The sequence below is a fragment of the Bemisia tabaci genome, unplaced genomic scaffold (genome assembly GCF_918797505.1).
Source record: "Bemisia tabaci unplaced genomic scaffold, PGI_BMITA_v3".
NCBI lineage: Eukaryota > Metazoa > Arthropoda > Insecta > Hemiptera > Aleyrodidae > Bemisia > Bemisia tabaci.
In genome coordinates, this window is record NW_027311740.1 from 218,633 (window position 1) to 246,215 (window position 27,583).

The 27,583-nt window shown below is 38.0% G+C and overlaps 1 protein-coding gene across 4 annotated transcripts; it reads left to right on the plus strand.

Annotated features, from left to right (window-relative positions):
* The first annotated feature begins 3 nt into the window (after window positions 1-3).
* On the plus strand, window positions 4-26,516 carry LOC109033052 (coiled-coil domain-containing protein 170). 4 transcript variants are annotated; one of them, XM_019045475.2, is made up of 15 exons: window positions 4-4,561; window positions 6,508-6,827; window positions 12,983-13,081; window positions 14,014-14,145; window positions 14,730-15,182; window positions 15,655-15,799; window positions 16,397-16,569; window positions 17,869-18,069; window positions 18,584-18,727; window positions 19,695-19,781; window positions 22,020-22,183; window positions 22,972-23,080; window positions 24,097-24,207; window positions 24,901-25,026; window positions 25,582-26,516. In XM_019045475.2, exons 2-15 carry the CDS (start codon window positions 6,567-6,569, stop codon window positions 26,095-26,097), a joined length of 2,721 nt encoding a protein of 906 aa, XP_018901020.2. In that variant the 5' UTR covers window positions 4-4,561; window positions 6,508-6,566; the 3' UTR covers window positions 26,098-26,516. The 4 variants fall into 4 exon arrangements, with proteins under 4 accessions (XP_018901020.2, XP_072161801.1, XP_072161800.1 ...); XM_072305700.1 differs by having other exon boundaries at window positions 6,518-6,827; XM_072305699.1 differs by having other exon boundaries at window positions 4-6,827.
* Window positions 26,517-27,583: the final 1,067 nt, after the last annotated feature.

The window sequence follows — 27,583 nt, forward strand, 5'->3', positions numbered from 1 at the left end:
TTTGTCACCTTGTAAGGGATGTTCCTTTATAATTTTGAGAAACAGTGTCGAGTGGTCTTTTTTTTCTAGAAACAAAATCAGAATGTAAACGTTGCAATGCATATTGCTCTTTTTTTTAAGTGCGTAGATTTTTCGCCTTCCTAACATGAGAACGTAACTACAATTCGAGTTGAAACCTGTCGTCCATTTAACTCAATACTGTCCCAGGCCCACTTCCGACTATAATTACACCCTTTTGTCAGCCGAGGGGTGGATTATGCATCAGGTTGTTCAAAAAAATCAGAATTTATAAAAGTTATTCTCTTAAAACATTTTACCATGCCTCAGGAAATTATTTTATCGAATTATTTTATTTTATTTATTTTTTTTTTTTATCGAAAACCATGCACCACCCCCCCCCCCCCAAAAAAAAAAAACACAAACAAACAAACACTGAAAAACCATGGACTTGTTCGTTCAAAATATCTTAAAAGAAAGGGAATTTTTAAATCCAAGAAAACTTGTTACCCTGCAAACAGCGGCGATTGAATTAGGTCGCGTTTTTGCCAACAACGTTCCTGCAAATTTCACTGTTTGGTCACGCAGCCACTTACTGTAGAAAGTAAATCATTGATCGATTATGATTTTTATATATTTCGAAGTCAATTAAAGGAGAAAATTTAAAGGTTAAGCGTGTAATTGCTGACAAAGTCAGGCTAATAATTGCCGCATGAATATTCTCCATTTTATTAAAAGTTGCATCGATTTACTCATTTCTTTTCTTCAATTTGATTACATACTCAAACCGTTCTTTTTGCTTGCAACGCTGAAATATGAATGCATTAAGTATTTTGTCACACACACTGTTAAACAAATTTCATTATCACAAGCGGTAAAAGTTAAAGGCGCTCCAGGTTTTTTCAGTGGCTAGGTGTTGATGCAACTATTCGTGTTCTCAGGATATACGTGTTGCAATTATTGCACACACCAAAATTTGCAGGTGCTCTGGTTTTCTTGAGTGCAACCGGCAAAGTATGGCTGCGGTTATTAGCTCTCAAGGGCCTCCCACGTTGCATTCACAGTTGCGTTCACCATGAAATCCTCGGGGTTTCATCATCATCAAAGTCGCATCACAGAAGCGTTTCCAAATGGTGCAGTTTGCCACCAAGAACATTTTCACAAAGGCATCGCTGATGTCAACCCCGCAAAATTACCAATAAAATGTCCTCAAATTTCACAATTTCTCAACGCTGCCATGGCACTACTCGATTCATTCGAATTTCGACGATCTCATGGTAAGCACGATTGCAAATGCGACGTAGAAAACCCTTGAGAACTAACAAGTGTGCAGCCATACGTTGTGCCCAAGAAAACCAGAGCGCCTGCGATTTTTTGGGTATGCAAAATTGACATTCGGAGGACTCGAATTGTTGCATTCATAGCTACTGAAAATTCCGAAGCGCCTTCAATATTTTCCGCCCGTGATAATAAAATGTGTCGCTCATTGCATACATATGTTGTCGCTGCACAAAGATAGGGCGGTTTGAGAATTTAATTTACTTGAAAAAAATAGTGAAGGAAAGAGTACCTAAATCAGGAACTTCTTAGACGGAGGGATCGCCGTAAGTCAATTACTAACTAAATCAGGGTTTACCCGCATCTAGAAAACCGTGAAAACTCAAGGAATTAGAAGGGACCTGGAAATTCATCAGACTTAAGACATCTGCAAATCCATGGCTGAAGTGCAAAACCACGTATCTCCGTTCGTGACATTGCAGATTTCCACGGGCTGATTGTTGAAATTGATGGACAAAGCTATATAAAAAGAAGAAAAAAGGTATATGGAGGGATGCTATTGGTGGAAGCGGGTGGCTGCAATAGACAAAGAAGGTGGATAATAGACTAACTAATGGCAACCCACGAGAGACCCTATTGTTAGACCATCATTTTCTCCCTTAGTCTGTAGGAACCAAGCATTTCAACCGATAGGATTGCTGCATACTCCCTATGTGCTGTTCGTCTATTGCTTCGTCTATCACTTTCAACAATCAGCCTGCCAGTCATACTTTAATTTTCCTTTGGAAAACTAGTCAACTTCCTTTTTAATTACTTCCTAGATTTTTTTTCTCCATCAGCAGAGTACTTCGTATTTTCAAGCTACATACTGTCATTCTAAGGAAAAACGCCATATAATTCCTCAGACGTTGCCATATTCCCGTCAATGAAGAACGAACTTTTTTGGAAAATTGTGAATATTTTCCCGCAAATTTTTCAGATTATTTTCTTCAAAATTCCAACTAAAATATCTGAAAATTTCAAGGAAAAGTATTCTTAACCTCTCCCAAAAATACAAGTTTGACTCGGGGAAATTCGGCAACTCTCGAAAGTTCATACGGCGTTTTTCCGTAGCACGGCAGTTTAGTCGACTTGTTTCCCTCCAAAAATGAAAATAGGAGCAGAGCTTTTGAAACATCGCAAGGGAGATACGTGGTCTCGCAATTTAGCCATCGAAATTATTTATCCCTCCGGTCAGTTCGTCACGAACGTTAAGGAGTTCATCTGGATTACATTTCACAACATAAAACCACTAGGTATCTCTGGCTCTTCCATAAATGCACCTTTTTGCCTAGGGAAACCAATGGCATATACCTATGGATCGCATTAAGCCAAAAGGAACCAGCGCAATTACAGTGTTTTCAAAATCGTGCAACTTCTCCTTTTCTTTTAGAAATACCTAATATAGGTACATGGCCGGATTTACCTACTTGCCGCCCATGGGCCACCTGTATTTTGCCGTCCTCTTCTCATTCATTTTGAAACATCAATAAAAACCATCAAGTGAACGTGCCGAAGGGAGAAGAGTGCATCAGACGCGTTCACTCGTGTTGGACACATTTTTTGCGTAAGCCCTGTCAACACTACTAACAAAAGTCCACGGAACTTCGCGCGAAACTTCAGTTCCGTAAACCTATCTCTGTGGGGACAAGGCCTTTCATTTTTAAGAAATAAACTAAAAAATTAAGAAAGAACAAACATAAAGGCGGTTTAATAATTTTAACTTCCGCCGCCGTGCTGACCACACTGTATTTGGCGCAATGCGTGAAGTATTCATGTAGTCTTGTAGGCACTGTGCGTTTCACGCCGCGCCGACCGCTGTTGACCGTACTGTGTTTGACGCAATGCGTGAAGTATTCATGCAGTCTCGTAGGCGCTAATATGTGTTACATGCCGACCGCCGCGTCGAGGGCTTCTCCTTTTCATCTCAAGTCCTCGTCATCATTTCTCTTTGCGCCGCGCCGCTCCGGGCCAAATTACGTGTTTGGTTTCTCTCTTAACTCAACTAATTAAAGGTGCGCAGTCTTTTGTATCACCGAAATACGACAAAATTAGAAATTAATGAACTCTCAGGAAACGAGAGATTTTGTCACCTCTTCTTGTTAGTAATTTTTTTCTGAATCCGATTTGTTTGTACCTGCATTAAAAAAAATTGCAAAATTTGCCGCCCCCTAATTTTGCCGCCATGGGCCGCGGCCCATGTGGCCACCCCCTTAATCCGGCCCTGCTAATATATGTACAATATGAAACTTTTCACATTATTTTTATTTAAAATCAACAAGTTTTCGGTGGGAAGCCAAAACTATTTGCTGTTCCGGGAGATTCTTCAGATAATTGGATTGCATTTTGCCAAAAGGAACCAGGAGCATAGCAATATTGCTACGATTGTGCAGCTTTTTTTATCTAGGAAGGAAATTCCGATTCTCTTTGAATGGTTCCTATTTTCCTCCCTGAAACTGCAAATTTAGGAAAGAAATTACCATGTAAATTTTATATTTTTTCAGGATATCAATAATCATATTGAAATGGGTGAAGCAGCACAATCTTAGCATCATTGCAATGATCCTGATTCCTTTTTGCATATCCAATCGTGAAGAAGCAGTGTTTTTACAACGCTGTAATCGCGCTGGTTCCTTTTTGCTGAATGCGATCCTATGCTGTCTCTAAAATGACCCAGAAATTGCGGTTCTCTATTGCGAAATGTAATCCATTTAAACAAGAACATTTTTAAAACATTCGAAGTTTCAAGGGTCGACGAAGGGAGTCATGTGCTTCCTTTCCTCCACTCCCATCGGAAGTTGAAAATGAAAAACGCTCCATCGGACGTGCGCTCGGGAAGCCGTCCTGCCATGCAATCGCGAGTCGTTTTTCCTCGCTCCGGCGATCCGTCCGATTTCCCGCCCTCCCGGGAGGGGCGGGGGGTTGTAAGTTGGAGCTTGTGCGTGTCGACGACTCAACTTTTCCGCCTCCTCCCCGTCGCGAGGTTGCCACATCGACTCGGCCGTGCCGTCCCGCGCCGGAGGAATTGAATCGTGAATAAGTAACGATTCGATGACCTCCTTTTGCGAGCGTCAATCGTGCGATGCGTCGAGTAGTTTTTCTTCCGCCGTGTTTTCCGCGTTTACGTTTGGTTTTTCCGTAGCCCGGAAGGCCTGCCCGGCCGAGCCTGGAACGCTGCGAGTCATCTTGCCTCTTCTTCGTTCTCCATGAGCCAGTTTTTATCGGAGTCCCTCGCGCTGATTTGTAGGTAGGTGCAGACTCTCTTTCTGCCACTCACCACTTACCAGGGCCGGATTTAGCATTAGGCGCACTAGGCGCGCGCTACAAGGGGTGCCGTAAAGTTTTCTTTCCTCCCTCTTAACATGAACTTATTACTTTTTTTCCGACACAGTTTTTTCCTTTGTTTCTCGTTGCTCAGTGCGAAACCGCGTGCCTCCACTGCGGCGTTTCAAAATGTCCACTCCTAGTTTAATTTTTTGAAGAGAAACAAGCCGAGAAATTTTTACAGATATTCGGATATTTTAGTTAAAATTTTGAGGAAAATTATCCGAAAATTTGAAGGAAATTATGGCAACGTTTAAAGGCTTCTACGGCGTTTTTCTGTAGCATGGCAGTATATTGCTCGATAATAAAGAATATGCTACTAACGGAGGTAAAAAAAATCGAGAAGTTTTCAAGAAATTGCGTTAAATAGTTTTCCAACGGAACAATAAGGTATGACAGGAAGATTGCAGGAGATAGGAGGTTTCGCATTTCGGTCATCGGTACATTTACGAATTGCGGAGCCCTTTTTTCTTCTTTTCTATCATAATGTGAGGCAAAAAAACGTCTTAAATTGCTTTTAAAAATTCAAATTTTATCAAGAGGGGCCCCTCGGACTCCCTCCTCCACTGGTAAATTTCACCTTGTTAACACCACCCCCCCCTCCCCCGTTTCCGAGGAAGTGCACTTCAGGGGGGGAAGGGGGCTGCGCCACAGACTAAACCTATAGACTCAAAAATCCTAAATCCGGCCCTGTCACATTCTGATTTTGGATTTTGTCGACTCTTTTTCCGAGGAAGTGCGCATTATTGCATAAAAAGCCTCTAGGGGCGCGTCAACCCCGCCGGAACAACAGAACCTAACTTCTTCAACAAAGCTTGCGTTCTGAGATTAGGTATAACGCTTCGTCCCTCGTAGCTCAAATTGCATAGCTATCGGATTGAAGGAACGCTCAACTTCAGCACGTAATGCCGCTCGCTCACAAAAGATTCTGTTTCTTCGCTGAAACTAATCCTCGACGTCAAAATTAAATGAAGGAAAATCAATAACGGGCATGACGAGGTAAATCCACCCGCCAGTAAAGGTTATGACAACATACTTTTAAACTTAGACTCCAGAGAAACGTGTACTCATTTGACTTAAAACGTTTACCAACACAGTTGTAGAGAGCCTTGGAGTCAGGGGTGGGTCATATTGCTAGACTTTTAGTAGAAGAGCAAGCATCAGGAATAATCGAGAAGTTGAAAAATATCATGAATTTTTGGTCTACGCGAGAAAGAGAGGACGTAGGTACCTATGTTTGTGGCAGTAACTCCTGTCTGTTTTGCCCTCTAGATTGTTCACTTTAAATTACTGATCGTCTCTATTGTGTGAGTGGAAAAATCTCCGAAAACCTTCAAAAATAATTTTTTTAAAAAGAACTCTTAAAAATGATACACTCAATTTTAATGTAAATTTTACTTCATAAAATCACGTTTTCTTGAAGAGTCTTAAAACATTTTTTCCCCTTTTATTTTGCCTCTCGTAAATTTTACGTAAACAAATTTCCAAAGGGGTTTCCTTCCTCGTAAATTTTAACAATTTTTTAAGAGTCTTCCAAGTACAAATTTTAACTGCCGTAGTTAGGCGAGTTGTATATCGACGGTGCAAGTCGGCAATCACATAACTCGTTTGCGGTGTCTAAAAATCTCCGCAACTATGTTATTTTTTTAAAGGCGAACAAATGGACATGATTCCTTGAAGTTTTTGCAGAATTTTCCTCGCACATAGAAGAAAAATCACGAAAGTTTTAAAGAATTACCGTTGAGTAGTTTTCTATTTAAAAAATAAAGTATGACGGGAAGTCTGCGACGTCGTAAACCGAGATACGTGGTTTGGTAGTTTCACCGTCGATATGTCTAGTGGTCCATTGGGCTTCAAAGCTTCTTTCAGTGCTTTCCAGGATCCGTTTGCGATGGTGACGATGCCCTGAGCTGAAATCTGGGAAATAGATGAACAGGCCAGGGACATCGGACACGGAGGAATGTTCGGTCTCTCGTCAGGAGAGAGGAGGAGGAGGAGAGGGCGGCATGGACAACGTCCGCCCTAGCCGCAACGCGACGTCGACGTCCGCCAATCCGACCGCGGGCCCAGCCGCGGCCGCTCGCGAGGGAAACACCGAGGAGGACTGGAAGATCTACGAAATCTTGTGCAAGGATAGTCTCAAAGACAACCTCAGAGACAGCGTCGCCTCCAACACCCAAAGTTTCCAGGTTAGCTCATCAATCACATTCATGTTTTCGCACCATTCAGGGTTGCCACAGTCAGGGAATACCGGGAAATGTCAGGGAATTTTATAAAGTCAGGGAAATCCGGGAAATGTGAGGGAAAACATGTTAAATCACCTCTATTTGTTCTCTAGAATGGGTTTGAAGTTTTGGACAACGAACTTTGCTTGAAAACTATTTTCAATTATGTCTTCTTAGCCACCGGTCATATCTTCAACCAAACCGTGCGAGAGAAATCAGGGAATTTCATTTGCTGAATTCTGTGGAAACCCTGGTATAGATAGACGCGGAGGTAATCAGGGTTGCCACAGTCAGGGAATGCCGGGAAAACTGGGAATTGTCAGGGAAAATGACGAAAATGTCAGGGAAAATATGTTGAATCACCTTTATTTGGTCTCTAGAATGGGTTTGATGTTTCGGACAACAAATGCTTGAAAACTATTTTCAATTATGCATGTCTTCTTAGCCACCTGTCATATCTTCAATTATCAAGGTTTTTCACCAAAATGTGCCAGGGAAATCAGGGAAGTGTCAGGAAATTTCATTTTCTAAATTTTGTGGTAACCCTGATCATTTTTAGTATGGCTTAGGTACGGCCGTCTAAGAAACCTGGGAAGACAGAAAAAGGCATAGAATCCATGGGGAAAGTCTCGGAGTTCATGAGGAACATCGAGGAATTCAAAATATCCAAAAGTTGAGGGAGCATCAGGGAACGAGGAAATTCAATTATTCCAGAATTTGTGTTTAAAATATTCCGCGCAGGGTGGCTAGCGACCGGGAAAAGTCAGGAAATGCAACTCGACCGGGAAAATTCAGGGGAAAGTCAGGGAATTTCGTCAAAGGTCAGGGAATAGTTTGTGGAGCTGGGTTCCACGTTAAAATTGGGTCCGCAACTGGCCAGCTGATCGCGTTGTTAAGCCAACTTTTCGATCATATTATGACATTACTTAAGTGCCTTTACGCTATCGTAAAAAAGCCAGGGACTCTCATTAGAAGTCAGGGAAAAGTCACAGAATATGATAAAATTAAATTTTGCTATCCGCGGCAGTCCTCTAGGGGGCTATATTACCAAAAAAGATACTTTCACTTTCTCAAATCGTGAGAACAACATATCGCCAAAGACTTTTGATCATACCTTTTTGTGACTTCTGCAAGTTGTTAAGCTCAAAGCCGTCCAAGTGCCTTCAAATGTGTAAATATGCAACACGGACATCCACTGAGCACGAATAGTCGCATCCAAAGGCGTTAGCATTCATGTTGCATCCATCGAGCGAACTTCTTTGAACGTTATGTCTCAGTAGTGAATGAAACGTGATGATCTTTTTATCCTTCTTCTTTTTCTTACCTGCATGAATCTTAAAGCAGTAACTCTGCAATTTTCCAGGAGCGAGAAAAGAAAATAAAGAAGGGTAAAAGAGTCATGACTACTCATGACTGCAATGTCCGCCTTCCGAACATGCTTGAATTTTTGTGTTTTTGTGCTCTCTGGGTTGAGATCGATGGAAATGGAAAAAAGTTGTACCTACATAGTTATCCCGAAGAAGTCTAGCACACTAAATCCCCCCCTCACCCGCCCCCCAATAAAGTCTTTACCAAAGTTCTTTCGCGGTGTTGAGCAAGAGACATACCATAACTGGCGAAATCTGCGATGTGAAAGGGAAAATTTGGCGCAATATGGCGTGGCTCGTTTATCCGCGACTCAGTTATACGCAATTCGGATCATCCGCGGATTTTTAGGTGGCTTTTTTCTTAGAGGTATAAGGGAACTTTTGGAGTCAATCTTTTCAGCCCTGAAAAACACTCTCTTCAAACGAATGGAAAAGATCGCATAACAGAAACGTTGCGATTCTACGTCGCAAACTTCCTCAATAAATGTCTTCCAGAGATGAAGTTTGCCGTAGTAACCTTAATTTTATTCTAAGGTGAACTGTATTAATTTTTAACTAATCATTACACTTCTATCCAATATTTGGACGAATTCATGCCAAAAGGAACTATGTGCATACGGTTTGCATGCGACCCAGTTTTTTTTTCAGCATAAATACGTCCATTTAACAAAGTGATTCGATGTAATATTAAATGATAAAAAATATAGAATAAATAAGTGATTAAATAGTGATTCGATGTAAAATAAGTTTTTCTAATTACTATTCTTGGTCAAATAGCATATTCGGACTATCCGCGATTTCCGATCATCCGCGATTTTCGATTATCCGCGATTTTCGATTATCCGCGATTTCCGTTCATCTGCGATTTCTGATTGTTCGCGATTTTCGATTATCCGTAATTTCCACTTATCCGCGATTTCCGTTCATCTGCGATTTCTGATTGTTCGCGATTTTCGATTATCCGTGATTTCCACTTATCCGCGATTTCCGATCATCCGCGATTTCCGTTCATCCGCGATTTCTGATTGTTCACAATTTTCCATTAACCGCGATTTCCAATTATCTGCGATTTCCAATTATCCGCGGTAGCTCCGATTCCAGTTACCGCGACCGATGGAGACCCTGCCAAATGAGAAATCACGAGAATCGTATCCTGCAAATATTGAAACTCATATTTTTCTCCCGACTCACTCAAACAACACAAACATCCCAATCTCCAACCCGTGTTCCCATTTCCCTCCGAAATCACGATCCCTAGAAGAAAACGGACACCCTGGCGCTCATCACCAAGATGAAGAGACCCGTTAAAATCAAAGAAACACCCCGGCGAGTGGCCGCAAGTCAGCATGCTTGGAAGCAATCATAACTGCAATCCAGACGAGACGGTCGAAACCCCCGTCCCCCGGATCCCTCGCCTCGGCGCACAGCGGATCGAGTCGATGGGGGAAGTCGGACAAAATTTAGAAACTTTAAAAGCTTATAACTCCGCTCATACAAAACTTTGAGGTTTTAAAAGCGGTTTCATTGGTTTCCTCGTGAAATATTCTTCTATCGGCACCCCTTGACATTGAAAATGTGACGAAATCATATAAATGTATATCAACTCATAATAATCGTATGAATGAACGTTAAAATTTGCAGTTTCAGTAAACAAATTTGTGTCCGACCTCTCTAATGGAGAATTTGCATGCACATTTTTTATATCTTCACCTGAAAGTGCTTCAAGAGCTGATTTTACAGAAGTTTTTACAATTTTTTTTAGATATGGGAAATAGTATAAAAATAACATTTAAAGTGAGAAAATGCAGCGCCTAGTGACGTCATCTGGCGGCATTTCCCATTTAAACACACGTATTTTAGTAGATTCGATCACTTCGTCATACCTTCTCCAATAATTGTTCAATTCATGAACCAAGGGTACCCTCGTGTTCAGTTCACTTAGTAGTTTCTACTTAAATACGGAGTTCATCAAAATTCAGACATCTGCAAATTCTCAAATTGAGAATTTGCAGGTGTCTGAAATTTGATGAATTTCGTGTTTAAAGGGAAATTACTGATTGAATCGAACTCGAGGATACCTTTGGTTCATGAATTAAACAGTTATTAAAAAAGCTATGACAAAATGATCTAATCTGCTAAAATACGTGTGTTTAAATGGGGAATGCCGCCAGATGACGTCACTAGGCGATGCATTTTCTCACTTTTAAATCTATTTTTATAGTATTTCCCATGTCAGAAAAAAATTGTAAAAAATACTGTAAAATCGGCTCTTGAAGCACTTTCAGGTGAAGGAATAAAAAATGTGCTTGCAAATTCTCCGTTAGAGAGGTCGGACACAAATTTGTTTACTGAAACTGCAAATTTTGATGTTTATTCATACGATTATTATGTGTTTATATACATTTATATGATTTCGTCACATTTTCAATGTCAAGGGGTGTCGATAGAAGAATATTTCACGAGGAAACCAATGAAACCACTTTTAAAACCTTAAGGTTTTGTATGAACGGAGTTATAAGCTTTTAGTATGTTATTTTTATACTATTTCCAATATCAGAAAAAAATCTTAAAAAAACACTGTAAAATAAGCTCTCTGTGCGGCGCGGCGCGGCCGAAGAATCGTAAGCCGAGGTCGTTAGTCTTCCCGGCGAGCGGCGATGCAATGCGAGGTTCAGATTTAGGTTATACGCCATATGACTCGCACGACTGTATCGACTCTGTGCTGGTATGGAATATCTCGGCCTAACGTCCCCTAAAAAACGAAATCCAGGTGCCTGTCTGACCCCCCGTGCCCCCGCCGCAGCGCGTGCCTCCCCGTTATGTTTGTCACACGCAATCGTGGAATCCTCCGCCCGATCAATGAACAATCATCAATTTCATTTCATTCACTTTCAATCTGTGTTCGGCTCAGATCTGAAATTCAACCCCTCCGTCGGCCGCTTTCCCCTCCCTTCGCGGTGCGTTCCCGGAATGCGCTCCGGACAATTAATCAGCCGCAGGGGCTGTCGTACGGTCGGATTTTCGTCCATGTGATGATGTGATGTTTCCATCTATTCTTCAGTGTTCCACTGACCTTTTGAACTGGAAAATCAGTGTCAAATTGTGTGAGTACACCCCCCTTCATCCCCTCCAACCTCACAGCTTTTTCGTGCACCTACCAGACACGTGCCTTTGTCGGCTGCTATGCTGCCGCGCTGCTATGCTGATCTTCAATTATCCGCGATTTGCACTTATCCGCGATTTCTGATTGTTCGGAATTTTCGATTATTCGTGTTGTCCAATTATCCGCGAGTTCCACTTATCCGCGATTCACAGCTTTTCCGTGCACCTACCAGACACGTGCCTTTGTCGGCTGCTATGCTGCCGCGCTGCTATGCTGATCTTCAATTATCCGCGATTTGCACTTATCCGCGATTTCTGATTGTTCGGAATTTTCGATTATTCGTGTTGTCCAATTATCCGCGAGTTCCACTTATCCGCGATTCACAGCTTTTCCGTGCACCTACCAGACACGTGCCCTTGTCGGCTGCTATGCTGAGGTCCACAGCAAAAACGCCTTAACTCCGGACGAATATATGCCAAAAGGACGAATATCTGGACGAATTCATGCTCAAAGGAACTATGTGCATACGGTTTGCATGCAACCTAGTTTGTTTTCAGCATAAATAAGTCCATTTAACAAAGTGATTCTGTATAATATTTTGAAATAAGTTTTTCTAATTACTATCCTTGGTCAAGTAGCATATTCGGACTATCCGCGATTTCCGATCATCCGCGATTTTCGATTATCCGCGATTTCCATTTATCCGCGATTTCCACTCATCCGCGATTTCTGATTGTTCGCGATTTTCGATTATCCGTGATGTCCAATTATCCGCGATTTCCACTTCTCCGCGATTCACAGCTTTTCCGTGCACCTACCAGACACGTGCCCCTGTCGGCTGCCTATGCTGCCGTTCACAGCGAAAACGCCTTAACTCCATTCCGACTTTTTTATATTTATTTCAACACGTAGTGCTCAGGGTGTCTACAAGTCCGGACTTTCCGGAAAGTCCAGAAATAGTTCTGATTTTTAAAGGGCGGTCCGGAAGTACTGAAAAAGTGCGGCAATTTCGCAAGAAGGTCCGGAATTGTTTTTCATTTTTTGTCATTTTTGGCGCAATTTGAGCGAGAGATTGAAATTTTTCGAATTTCATCAATTGGAGGTACTGAAAAAGTACTGAATTTCTTGAGAATGTACTGAAAAATTACTGTAAAAATACTGATTTTTGGCCAGTCTGTTTTAGTAGACACCCTGATGCTGCTCCATTACATAATCGCTATAAGGCTTTATTTTTTTCATTTTGAGTTCCCATTGGAACTCCAAAGTTGTCTAGAAAACATAAAGGATGAATATTTGTCAGTTTCTTCGTGAAACAGGATTTTGTCAGAAAAAAATAAAAATATGTTGAATGGAAGTAAGTATAGGGTTTTTACTTTGGGCGGCCATGTGGCTGTTACCAATTTTGCCTGAAGTAGATATCTAAAGAGGCACTCTCATGTAGCTACGTTTATTTTTGAACGTGCGCACCATAAAGAAAAGGAAAAAGTTTGTTTTATTTCTTTATGAAACATTGATGCAGAAAGAGTGGAAGATGACTTATTGAATTTCATACCTCTAGAATTTGTCACGTGCAAACAACGTGCTGCTTCATTGTATGGAGTCTCCCTTCGTTTTGACTTACCTCTCAAATATCTCTCAATTTTTTCCAGATGAACCGAGATGAAGATTTAAACGACCACGAAATGACGGCAGCCTTGCGAAGTGAACTGGCAGCCCTCCAGTACAAAAGGGACCGCTTATTCACAGAGGTAAGTAAGGACTCCATTCTGTCACAGTTAATCCAAAGCTTCAGCAGCTTGCCATAACAATAATAATATTTCTTCCAACTACAATGGAATACTTACTTATCAAGATTATTGTGGGTCAAATTTAAAATTCCTTGTCATTTGTTTAAAACTCATTGGCAATGCAACAAAGTATGCCTGATGCTGTATGCCTGAAGTTATCACATGGATTGCATTTTGAAAGAAGGAACCAAGAGCATTTCAATATTGCAGGGATTGTACAACTTACTACATTCCTGCAGTAAAATTACTGAAATCGTGCAAAAAATAAAATTTACAAAGGTAATTTTTATCTTGAGTTTACATATTATTGGGAGTAAAGATACAACTTGTTAAAATAATCAGTTTATATTCTTAAGGTAAGATAGGTTGCACAATTTTACGACATTGGAATGCTACTGGTTACTTTTTGCAAAATGCAATCCACATGATCGTGGTTGTTGGTCGTACTTTTCTCTTCTTCATGTTATGGAGCATGAAAAAGAGCCTAGATATCACCCAATTACTCACATTCTTGACCCAAGACCTATCAAAAGATACAATAGTTACCTATACCAATTTTTTCACTCCTTTTCAGAAAACAATGGCTTTATTAACTAAGCCTTTGATTAGATGGACATCCTCTTTTAACAAATACCCAAGAAAAGATAAAGAACGAGAAAAGAAGAAAACTGAAGCATAAATTTGTGTTATCATTGGCCAAAAATATTATCTTAAAATTAAAGGAATAGTTGGGGGGAAGGAATTGAAGCTGGCACCAAACATTTGCAAAAAGATAATTATTAAAAGAAAGTTAAAAAGGCTTCAAAAGCTATATTAAAAACTGTTAATTTCAAAGTTTGTCAAGGCATGTACTGAACGAAATTAATACTTTATACTTCGGTCAATTGTTGTAGCTTCAGGATATGAAAACTCAGTTGAGGAGTCGTGATCAAAGAGTTATGGAACTCCAAGCTGAAACAGAACAACTTAAGGAACAAGCAGTTAGACAGAATGCTATCATTGCCAGTCTTCGAAAACGAATCCAGGTAAGCATTTCCCCGAGTCATATCTGCAGGTTACGCGTTGAAAATGTGTTTCATTTTTCATTTGGAGACTGTCATATGGCCCCATTTATGCAATAATGTTCAATTTTCATGGCATTGGACTGCATGAGAACCCGTCCTTTTTTGCTTTTAGTAGAATTTTCAATATATTTTAATGGTTGAAAGAGGATATATTCAAAGATCAAGAATTACTACATTCAGATAATCTATGAATATCAATGGCCGTATGCAAAAAATGCATATCTCAATTGTAAAGTTTAAAAGTCTCTGATTATGTTTTATTTTCTTCAAGGGAAACTGATCAAAATGTTTCCTTGCAATTTTGTGTGATTTATTCAAGAAGGAGTAAAAACAATTCTCAGAAAATTTCAATGGAAACTTTGGTTCGTTTTTTGTTGAAAAAATGAAACATGAGCGAAGACTTACATCGTTGCAATTTAAAGAAAGCATTTTTCAACTTCAGCCATTGCTCTATTGGATAGGGTCTCAGCCTATTCTTGTTTTTTTCTTTTTCTTTTTTTGCACAAGGAAAAAAAAAGTTTCATGTTACAAACTCGTTTCCACAGGAGCTTGAGGAGAGAGAACGGAATTTGAACAACATGAATAGTCGAAGTGAAATGGCCTTCCAGACACTTCAAAGAGAATGTAGGCATCAAGAGGAGCGGGCCAAAGATCTTGAACATCGAGTCAGTCGTTTAGAGTTGGAGTGCAACGCTGAGGAACAACAGAAAGAAATGGCGCAAAAAACAATGGCAGATTTTCTTCGGCGTTTGTCTAATGCTCTCGGAATTGAAGGAGCAGAGAGCCACTCCAATGATGCACTCATCGACCGAGTTTCTGATCTCGTGCAAGACCACACCAAGACGCGGATCAAGTCTTCAAGTCTGAGCGATTCATTGGCAACGGTGGAAATAGAACTGCGTGAAAGCCGGAATGCATTGAACCGAGCTCTGATGGACAAAGAGAACTTGCAGAGACAGGCTGCTTCGCATCTTATCGAACTGGAGCGATTACGGAAAGTGAGTATTTTTGAAATTTGTTATCTTGTTAGTGCACCTATTAGGTACTAATTTTCATTTTTTTAACAAGGAAAATAAAACCATAAAGTTCTACTGCAAATAGCACTGAACCTCAACTCTTGTTTTTCCAGGCTGAATGTTCTCCATCTATAGTTTAGCAATGAAACTTAGACAATCAGTCTTGTCGTTTTATTTGGAATTTGTTCATTTCTTGCCCCTCTGGAAGTATGGAACCAGCAATACCTATCTTAACATTTAAATACCAGTGTGGCCATTATGTTCGTCTTTGAACTGAGGAAGCATTAAAACAAGCTTTATTAAGACTTTAACCACTTCGAAAATTTTTATCAGAAGAATTTTTAGACTCGAAAGAGCTTTAAAAATCAAATAGAATTGGAAGGTATTCCCTCCAATGTCGAATGATAGATGATTTTTGTCAAAGAAATAACTGAATTATCGCTTTTATCCACAGGAAAAAGAAGATTTGGAAACTCAACAAAGACTAACGGAAAAAGAACTGTGTCAACTGCGAGACAAGCTCTCTCTTTGTAGTCATAGCCTCGGTACAGCATCAGATAGTATCGCTGCTCAGCAAGCCACCATTACTCACTTAAAAGGTGCGTACAGTTATTTTACATTTAACAGTTTCAATTTTTTGAATTTTAGTGATAAGAACAAATTAAACCAACAAATGAATTCATTTTTGTGTATATCTAAATAGTCATTGCGTTTTTATATTTGTATGCATTAATCAATTAAACTGTGAAATATCTGTATGGGTCCCCAAGTTCAATTGCTTGTCAGTCTGCGGAAAAAGTCAAAGAGGAATTGGTTGAGGTTACTCTATCATTGTCTGTTACCTTGGACGGTTTTCGTTGTATGCCAAAACTCTGACTTGGGTGTGCCCAGGGGCTCAGGCCTTTCGTGAATTTTTCTATTTTCGTTGTTGTGCATATATAATTATGTAACAAAAATGTTGCATGGGCCACCTTAACTGTAACACTGAGTACCACTGAGTTTTTTAGTTTTGCTGGATGAACAAGATCGTAAAGAATTTCCGTGCAAGGTAAAAATTCTTATTTCTAACCCATGCTCAGTTGAATTCATCCAGTTCTTCCGCCTATATTTTTACAGCTCTGCATTTTAAATTGGCTACTTCATGATGTTCCCTCAAGTCCCCTCTTTATATCTAATGGAATGTTTTATTTGTTCAGGTGATCTGTGTCAAAGCGAGGAAAAAACAATTCGAGTACAAAATGAACTAAGGCATGTCCTGGAATCTCTCGCTATCATGCTTGGCACACCAACAAAATTTTGTGAAGCATCAGAGCTTTCAATCAAAGAGCGAATCAGAGACCTCCTTGGTGAAAATAAAGATAAATCATCCGTAAGTAGATTGGTAAAATCTTCAGATTGTTTTGAAGTAAGAGGGCCTTACGGAGTCAATTAGTCCAAAATTGTTAAATATAAAATGAAAATATTTAAGCACTCTTCTGCTCTGGAGTAACTTCTTTATATTGCTGACTGATGTTATAAGTCGATGGTCAAAGTGCGAAGCCATGTATCACCATCGCAGTGCTTCAATTTCTTGCTTCTTTTTTAGTTTTTTTGAAGAGAAAGAAGCCAGCTGTATGGATTGAAATTCATCCAGAATATCCTGCTAACGGAGAAGGAAAATCAAGGAAATTTTCAAAAACCCATGTCAACTAGTTTTCAAAAAAAAAAAAAAAAAAAAAAAAAAAAAAAAACTAATTAGGCGCAACAGAAATTCTGCAACGTTGCAAACAGAGATACATGGTCTCGTTTTTTGGCCATTGAATTTTAAAATTCAAACAACAAGGTCAGATTAAGCCTTTTTCTCTGCAATGATTTGGCTGTCACAAAAGACTAAGAATGGACCACCAGATAAGGTACGAATTTCAGCATTCTGATACATGTTTCTTCACCAAAATTTCACGTAAAACACAATACACACAACGAAAATTACCAAAATTAACTCCTTACGAAGATATTTAATGATTCTTGATGCTTGAATTCAAACCACCCACTCATGAAAACTCAATGCTCTAAGTGATTCACATCGCACGCTAAACGTTATCATAACAGTCTCTGTGATATAAAAATCTGGCAACATCCATCTTGACGCTTTGGCTCAGCTATAGCAAATTGCTAATAGTTTGAACAACACATGGTGGGAAATGAACAGTGCTCGACTGAGAGGCTTGCTGAAACTGTTGTAGTGCGCGATTTGACTCACGTAGAGCTTTGAGTTTCTTGTGGGCGGCCAGTTCAAATTCCTTGTAACCAATGTGAAATAAAAACGTTAATATCTTCGTTAGGAGTTGGTTTCAGTAATTTCCGTTGTGTGAATCGTGTTCTACGTGAAATTCTTGTCAAGAAACATGTATCAGATTGTTTAAATTCGTACCTTGTCTAGTGGTCCATTTAAATGCAACTAATAATTGAAATATGAGCAAAATTTTCAAAGAAGAGAAGGGAGATTAACGTCAATTGCACATTTTGTAAGTCTCTTTTTTTCCCCGAGGATCCCTGAAAAAAATCGACTCTTCTGGCACTTATATTACAGAAAAATTAGAGAACTTGCAAGGTAACCTACCGTAGACTGTATTGCAAGTAACAATTTCATTCTATTCGTAAAGCTGACTAATCTGTCTGATTTTTGCAGTGCATTGAGTCATTACGAGATAAATTGTGTTTCGTGCATGATCAGTTAGCCAAGAAAACTGAGCTCTGGGAAGAAATGAACACAAGAGTGCGGATCTTAGAGGAAGAGAAAGCTGTCAGCGGTTCTAAGTTGAATCACCTAGAAAATGAAATCCGAACATTGGAGGCAGTGAAAGATAAACTTCAAACAGACAAAGCTGTGGTAAGTCCCTTCACTCTTTTCAAATAAAAAAATGTTCTCTCAACCAACAATGTTCCTGACTATACCTCAGGTGTTACCAAATAAAAATTAGTGAAAAACTCAATATAAACATCTGCTTCCAGTGTTTTCACTTCCGAATTTTTTCTGATAGTGTTTTACCAATGTTCCATAATTGATTGGTTCTTAAGGGAGATTAACTTGCGGAAAGGGTCGCAAGCACCATCTGGGGACAAGGGTTCCTCTAATCCATATCCATTGAAGAAACAATTGTCACACTATACTTAAACTTTTTTGGCGATATTTCATTCTTTTTAAACTTTACAAGGTTGTGTACATTCTTTAAAACCTGAACCTGCATATTAAAAATTCATATTAGTGACTTTATAGAATTCAGTTTTTAAACTCTAGTTATCTCTTAATGGATGATTCCTCTGAGCCGTTGTACACAGGGCATTTGGCTCAATTCTACCTTCTCTCCACTTCACTGAAACGCTTATTTTAATAAATGTTTCAGTTTGTATCATTCCTGGAAAGACTTTCAAATGTTTTGAACGTTGATGACATATCAAAAGATGTTGGTGATGAATATCGGACAGATGCTTTACTAGTGAGAGCAGAACAACTTGCTCGTTTAGAAAGCGATAAAATTGTTGACAAGGTAAGGTGGCGTATAACAGATGGATCCTTCTTTCCAGATTCTTTTCCTTCAAGTTCTCTATCTTAAGTTTGAAAGTGATGACGAGTCAAGAAGAGTATCTATTTAATTTGGGTTGTCAGAAGTCAATCACTACTTTTACTAACTTCCATTGCTGAATATCTGTGTTAAGTGCCGTGAGGGAACATCGGTCAAAATTATGTACATTTTACTGCCTGTAAAAAGATTGTGTATTATAAAATTACATTTTGTACAATATGTGTGCGTTTGAAGAGCTTACCCTCACCCACCATTTTCAAATTACTTTTAGGAGTGTCTATCAATCAATATACATCGATTTTTACTCCTTTTATTTACTGTTGTATCATAATTTCTTCTTAATTAACAGCTAAGTATCTAAAGGAAGTAGTAGAGTTTGTATATTCAAAGAAATGAAACATTGAAAGTTTAAAAGTATGGCAGCCAGTGCTATTACCCTTGATTAGATATATTTATTTGTGTCTGTGCCGTCTTTTACAAACCATGGAAATAAGTGAAAGCGCAGTGTAGCTAGAGATTACCTTTTTAGGTTGCCCATTCCAAGGTCACTTTGAAATCTCCCAGTCAGTAAGAACTTTTTCCTAATGGTTAATAATTACGTATTTTACAATATTCATTTGGGTTTTCAACGCTTTTTTTTTTACACTTCAAATATCCCACAAGGGATAATACCTGCTTTGGGGATCTGCAAAGCGCCATTACCTTGTAGGAAGTAAATCTTAACAGAAACAACAGAGAACTAAGCAGGGAAAATATTTTGCTCATAAAGGTTTGCAGGATTCTTTCCTACCCATGGAGAAATTAATTTTTGGAGAAACGTTTGGGAATGGATATTCTGGGCAGTTGCTCTTGGACTTAGCTGACTGTATCTATATGTGCGTGTCATGTTCTATAAGAAAGTAAACAGAGATGTTTTACTTTTTTATCTTAGTGGCTTTTGAACTATCCTTGTGGAAGTTTGCCCTGTCTGAAGAGAGGACGTTCTTGTTGCGATTTGTATCATTTGCCGTTGCGTGAAGTAAGAAGTACTTGTGTTGAAAGATTGCATGTGTACCAAATCAATATCGCTGCTCAGAAGCTTCTTTTCTCTGTCTCTGTCATTCGTTTCTGTCAAAAAATGTACATAAATATACCGAACGATAGAGATAAAGTTATCTCTCACTGTAAATGATATTCTTAATTTCTGATGGTTATTTTTTACGCTCACAAGCACAATTTTTAACCTTGCCAAACATCACACCAAGAAAACATCTAAGTTAAATTGGTATGCTACCAAACATGTGTCACGTAAAGGAATATTATTTAGTTCACCTAATAGCAATATGGCAAGAAAATTCAAAAACTTTTGGACGGTAGCTGATTCATGGAGTAGATTTTGTTGTGAATGCTTTTGTTTCTTGAAATGTAACAATCTAATCGGTAATTAGTGCCCAAAAAAAGGGAATTTACTCTGAATCTTTACAAATTTGACTGCAGAAAATAACGACTTATCTTGAATAATGACAAAAAAAAAATATTTGTCAGTTAGTTAATTCATTATGACAATAAGCATTTAGGCTATTTACGTTGGAAACCAGGAATATTGCTTACATTTTTAAATTCACTTGCTTAAAGAGCTTTAAAATTTCAGTAGTTACTTTTGGCTAATCTATTGGCTACTGAGCCTAAAGGATGGATGTTTGGAGGGAAATAGTTTTGATTTTTATGCGTGTAGCATAGGTTTTTGGGCAAAATAGCAAAATATGGTCGATTGTAAGGGGAAAAAAATATTTGGAGGACAGTTCATCTCTACGAGAATATAAACACAAAACGATCATTGAATTTCGTCCGAAAATTCATGAGTTTTATGAGTTTCATCACCTCAAAAACAAAGAAGATTAGAAATGAACTATTGGGGATTGCTACTAACCATAATCATAATTTAATGAGGAATCAAATAAGAAAGAGTTAAAGGAATTTTAAACGCTTACATTTGCGCAAACTGAAAACAAACTGCTCCAAGTATTATCACCTGCTTACAAATTCTCACGCTTAGGAAAAATGTTATCATAAAGGCAATTATTTAAAGTGAAAATCAGACTTCTCTTAAAGATCTTCTAGTTCTACTTCTATTACTGTCAAGAACAGGAAATATTCTCTTTTCTTATATAATTTTTTGAATGGTTCAATCACTTTTTATTTTTCCCCTCAGCATGGAATTCACTCTCACAATGGCTTTGATACTTTACATCTATTTTTAGGCACCAGTATTTTATTTTCAAAAGATTTCTAGATTTGTTCCCTCTATTAGACTTAATCCTCGTGTTAATTGATTCGTCAATGATGTGTTTTTGCATTAATAATAATGTACATATTACAATGGCTTAAGTCGTAGTTAGATATTATGTACTTATATAGTTTAGATTTTCTAGATTTGAGTCTCAGCAACAGCTGTCAACCAGTAGATCAACTGCTGACTAAGAGGAGACATCACAACTAACATAAAGTTAACATCACAACTAGTATAGAAACATTACAGGCTCAAACACGTATCAAAGTCGCTCAATCATCCATTCCACCTTGTCAAGAATGTTCAAAAGTTGACTTTTTACACCTTATTTTATTCCCTTTTATACTCCCACCATGAGAGGGAATAGCTTAAAATCAATTAAGTCCGTTTCCAGAGATAAGACCGCATTTCGGGGGAGTTTCAAGGACTGGAGTCCTGGGAAGCTTTTGGGGGTCAGGGATTTCGTATACAAGGTAGCAGATTTTTTGTCAAGCAAAACTCGAGAAGCAAAATAAAAAACTACTAGTGATTAGGAGAAAATTTTTCATCACTTTTAATGTCTTGGGGTGGGAAAATAAACAATTCATTCTTGTCTAGAGTCAATTTCCCTCGCATGGAATACTATCTATCAGATTTTAAGTGGGAAAGAAATTTTAAAATGATGAATAAATTCCGTGACAAATTCACCAGGAAGTGTGGCCACATCTAAATTATTGAGCTTGCAGCTCAAAGATAGTATCTGTGCAATGGGCTCTGAAAATTTAAAATGGGTTTCATGATGCTAAGTTCCAGCAATTGTTCATCTCAACTCAGATTGTATGAAAAGAGATTCAGATAGGCTCTTGTATGAAGGGTTAAAATTCTGACTTGCAGATTGAGAGTGTGCCAACTAAATCCAACATCTTTGTTCACGTTTGTCTCATAATCAAATCATTTTCAAAATGTGTTTTGTTTTACTCGCTTATCATGTAAAAAATAATTTTTCAGACAGCAGTCGTCTACCAACTTCAGCGGCGAGTGCGAACTTTGCGAGACCAGTTGCAAAGAAGAGATCTGCACTTAGATCTGCTGAGGCGGAAATTAAACATACATGAAAATAGTTGCCGAGTGAGGTCGCTGCTCGAAGCTGAGAAGGATGAAGCCAATTTAAAGTAAGAAATTATTTTTTTTATGTACCCATGCGATCATGATGAGATCAGCCTATGTAGATTAGGTACAATACTGAAGAGGGTGTTCAAATTAGTTTCTGGGTCAAGATTTTGAAGTACAAAATAATCACTTTTTACTTTGGGATATCTGAGAGTTTTTATTACGTAATCAAGTTACATTCCTTGTCATTCATGACGAACTGACAAAATACTTACAAGGATTGGAAAATTGAAAACAGTGAAACATCAAGAATGCTGTATGATGAAATTAGAAGTGCTGCCGCTCTAGCTGAAAAATACTGCGAGTGTAATGGACTGATCATATTTTTTTAACATTAGACAGAAATGAACAGTTTCTTAAGAAATGTGATTTTCCTTAATTTTTCATCTAACAGCTAATGAGCCGTCATTGCAGGTGCTCAGTGAGAGGATTTTGACTTCTACGTTTATTTTCAATAGAAACTTCTGAATCTCAAGATTTTTTTGTGATCTAGGATTTTTTCCTCTCGCAATTACTTTAAATGTTCTTCTCAAATTTTGTAATTATATAGAAGGAAATGACCTGCCGCTATAACAAAGTTCAAACCTACCCCAAAAAGTGCTGCTGTTGCAGGTAAGTTTCCATTGAAGGAGCCGATATAAATACATTTTTACACGGTTATCATGTTCATGCAGCTTTGCGAAGAGGGAAGACAATGTCTAGAATTTTCTTGCATGGGAAAGCACCTAAATTTTTATGGTGAACACTGTGCAAAAAATAATTCGTGCCCTTAATTTGTTTAACTTTTCAGAGTCAAAAAACTTCTAAAACAAGCTGATAGACTACAACTTCAGTTGACAGAAGCGAGAGCTTTATCCAATGATCTTAAAATTCAGTTGGCTGAAGCAGCAAATTATAAGGTATTCATTTTATTTATTTTCAAAGTTTATGGATGAGCCAATCAATGAATAAATTTAAAATCACCAACTAAAATCGATTTTAATTTACAATGTCAAATTCATCAGGTATTTTCCTTATCCGTAAAGATATATAAAACAAAACCTACCAAGGGTGTCTGCGAATAATCCACACCGACTTTCTGCTGCCAAAAATTGAATGCAGGACAAATGGGACAAATGCTTGACTATTTTCTGCAATGGAGAAAATCTATCAGCAGGTTATCTGCCCCAGCTTGGATTATCTGTCGGGATGTTTTATCTTCCATTGGATATGGTTCATTACTATTTGCCACTTGATTGACCTTTTGTGTATCCAGAAAGCTGCTTATGAATGAAAGCTCAAAACTAAATCGTGTTCACCGAGAGGAAAGAATTGTAACTTAGAATTAGACCAAATTTGACCGAAAAATCCGGCTGTAAGTGATTCTCTCCTCTCTAAATATTTTAAATTCTTTCAATTAAAATCAGCTGCTATATTTTTTACTTAGATTATTAGAAAAGTTCAAGTTAAAATCCTTTGTTTAAAATAAAAGGAATGAAGCAGAGCATTAATGTTAATTTGAGTAATTAATTTTCAAAGGACAGGACAGCTTTTTGTTATTAAACCTTTTTCATACGTATATGGATTACATTTTGCAATAAGGGACTACTATCTCTGACTCTTCCATCAAAGCACCTTTCTGCATAGGGAAACCAATGGCATATATGTTGTTTCTAAAATGGGCCAGAATCAGTGGTTCCATATTGCAGAATGTGATCCATATGCGCTGTGTAACAGAAAAAAACTGACCTAATCTTACTCTGCTTCACCCCCCAAGAAGCAAATTTAACAATTTAATTCTAATTTAACATTTCATCAATAGTTCTTAATAAAGTAGTTTTTTCCCCACCATGATGTCAACAGCAAAGAAACGACTTTGTTCCAAGATGCTCCAACCTCTTTTTTTAAATCAAGGTTACTTTCTCTTTTTTATCAGGTCACTGCAATTGAAAGAGGGAAGAAAATCGAAGAGCTACAGAAAAGGATCGTTGAACTTGAAATGTTAAGAACAAGATATGCACGGAAAGTGGCTCTACTCAAACAACAGGTAATCCAATATAGTTAATGAAGCCTTAAAGACATAATTTCTCTTAATTCTCTCATTGAGGTGTTTGATTGGTCGCACCTAAGCGTTTGGTTTTTCAATAATATCAAATTTGAGTTGATTTAAGCAAACTCTCTCTGTCATAAAAAAGAAGAAAACAAATTGATAAGAAAACGGTTTTTCGTTGAGATAGTTCAATGCCTATTAAATCTATGTTGTAAAAAGTAAAAATGTTGCAAGTCCATACCATTCAAGGCAGAGCATCCCTTGAAGGCAGAATTTTGGGGCTTTGGGACCATCGAATTTGGATTCCCACGAGTCAATTTCTTGTGAAAACACCTTTTTTTCCGGGTCTCTAAGTCAATTGTTGGCTTTGGAACTTCATATCTTGTAGCTAATCCTAAGTAGGGATCTCAAATTTTGTCCACACATGGAGTCAGAGACACATGTCAGAAATTTTCATAGCACCATTAACTTAATTTTTCTAAAAATGGGAATCAGATATCCTTTTACTCCATGACACTGATCCATAAAACTTTTAAAAACAATTTGAATGGATGGGAAAAAGGTTATGTCCGTCGTTGGCAAATTATTAAGATATAGTAATGGACTAGCTCCACACTATAAGTTTCAACAACTTATATCGCCTTAAAACTGTGTGAACGATGACTCATTTCATATTATTTATTTTTGCAGTGCCATTCAACATGCGAATCAGCAGAGCAAGAGCGCTGTCTCTTGGAAACAGAAACCAAAGTCCTGAAAGAAGATCTTATTAATACTAAACAAAGCCTGGCAGAGTCTGTAACACGTGAAAATGCGGTATGTATGATCATATTACTTTCTAATCTCTCCATATTTTTTTCTTCAAAAACTGCAATTGTAGAAAAATTAAAACAATGTAGAAAATGAAGGAGTGGGCTGCGGGCAAAGAAGTTTTGAAAGTATGTTGTTGTATATCAGTATACCCCTGTAAAGAGTAGGTAAATGGCCCCTTCCCCCTCCTCCCACAAAATTTTTCTAGCCACGATTATGGTTAAGTCTAGATCCGGTTAAACGCAGATTGCATTAATATTTAATATTTAAAATTGTTAGATGTTGTGGAGTCTGCCCTGTAATACACAGCGTTGAAAGAGGGGGCTACTGCGTACTGAGGAAGAATGGATGAACATTTTTATTTAATTTTATTCATAGATAACTATTATATTGATATAATTAATGTAGAGATCTGAATTGGATTCTGAAATTCCTCCTGAAATTGTTGTTCTAATTGAGTGTGATTAAGGCTTCCGAGCCTTGTGTTGCATTTCCATTTTACTTTTTACCATGTCAAAATTAAAGAGTCAGTTTTAAAAAACTAAATCAATCTGTTTTCAGCTATTGGATTTTAAGAGAACAATTACGAACCTCTTGGGCTTGGATTGCTCTTCACTTGATTTCGAGGTTATCTCGAGGCTGACCAAAGTGGTAAACGCTCACCGTGAATTCACGTCTGTCTCACAGCGGTACAATGACCCTACGCTCAAAACAAGTCCACAAGGCCTCACCAGCCCAGATAATCAAAGACGGCATTATGCAGAGCTAGAAAATCACAACCGAAGACTTTTCTCCGACGTAGATAGTAAAGATAACAGGAGAATGCTCTCGGATGTAGATAGCAAAGACAATCGGAGACTGTTCTCTGATGTAGAAAGCAAAGACAACCGTAGACTATTTTCTGATGTAGATAGCATAGACAACCAAAGACGACTTTTCTCAGGCATTGATAATCAACGGCCATCCAGGCCTAATTATAAGTCGGACCTGAATTCTGATTACTTGAACTCTTTGAATGATGATTTGGAGTCAGACGTACATGCTATTTATAATAAGCGCCCATTGAGAGCGTCCTAACATTGACCCTTCACTTACGCTGTGCTTGTAAACTAGGTATTCTAGATAAAAACTTGACACCAAATCAGGTCTCAGATTAAGATGTATGAGTGCTACAAGACACTATGAAATGCTCCAATCACTCCTATGTTTTCTATTTTTTTAAAAACTTACGTAATTTTTAAATATGAAGAAAAAACTTAAGAGTGTAAAATTGTCAAAAACATAAGATGGTTGATATTTTCTCGGTGCAAAGAGAGTCAAACTAAGTTCAGTGAAAAGTCATAACTGCTTAGGCATAACTTCTCTAAAGGCTCAACCACTTTAAATGAGCTTTTCTTAAAGCTCAAGAACAGAAAAAGCCTTCCTTTCAGCTATTTTACATTTATTTTTAGCTGAAATTGCGCAGTCTTTTACAAGAACGTTAAAATATTGGTGACTTAAGTTTCTTGCATAGGTCAAAGTGGGAAATTGTGTATCTTCATTGAGGTGTTTCAAAATTTCCGCTTTTTTATTTTTGTGAAGAAAAACAAGCAAACTTCATAGCTTGAAATTTTTACAGAATATTCTGCTTTTCTCAGAGAAGAAAAATAAAGGCAATCTTCAATAAATTATGTTGAACAGTTTTCTGAAGAAAAATACAGTACAACAGGAAACCAGCAGTGTTGCAAACAGAGATACGTAGTTTTGCACTTTAGCCTTTGATTGGGTACTTGTCGCGATGGTTGGAATTTCGGCAAAAATAAATTTAGACTCTTTCATCATTTAATCAAGCTTGAAAGCATCGCAAAAAAATTACTACAACAGCCATTTAATGTCTGCTGGATGGATTTTTGTAGGTAAAAGGTTTGATTTATACATTATCCAACTCTTAGCAGATATTCCCCCACGCAAAGAAGAAAACCTTTTAATATGAGCTTTACGATATGTACTTGAAAGGTTTCATTTCAGCAATATCACATCAAATTATCTTGAACCTAATTGGGCTGGACTCTACGGGTGTTGCCACTCTGTTATATTGTATTATTATTTGGCTAGATTTTACCACTTTGTATATTCTAAGCCTCATAGTTAATTAGTAAATTTTTAAATATTGTTAAACTCCGACAAAATATCTTAAGATTGTTTTGTTATAAATAAAAACTTTTTCATTTGTGTTAAGCTTTTGCCATTTTTTTGTGATTTAGAGGATCCTCAAAAAGGCCAAAACTGTGCAGATTTCCATATGGACTTTATTTTGCAACTATGAACTACCAATGCTAGCTCAGTTTAGACTCAACGTAGATACCATTATTTTCCCTATGCACATGAGTGTTTTTGTGGATGAGCCACAAATCGTAGTTCCTAATTGCAAAATGTTATCCGTATCTTAACTGATATGTCAAGTCACCACAAGTTATTAGTCAGGAGAAAAACAACTGAATTTTTTCGGAAGTTACTTAATAGCCAATTTTACAATGCTCTCCCGCACTTTGTGACCAAATAAGAGATAGTCTTATCCTTCAAG

Bases quoted from the DNA above. Each gene is read 5' to 3' on its own strand.
- LOC109033052 (XM_072305699.1), top strand. From the start codon at position 6,567: ATGAACAGGCCAGGGACATCGGACACGGAGGAATGTTCGGTCTCTCGT. The intron at 15,183-15,654 runs GTGAGTATTTTT...TTTTATCCACAG, and splicing joins AACTGGAGCGATTACGGAAA to GAAAAAGAAGATTTGGAAAC. The intron at 23,081-24,096 runs GTATTCATTTTA...CTTTTTTATCAG, and splicing joins CTGAAGCAGCAAATTATAAG to GTCACTGCAATTGAAAGAGG.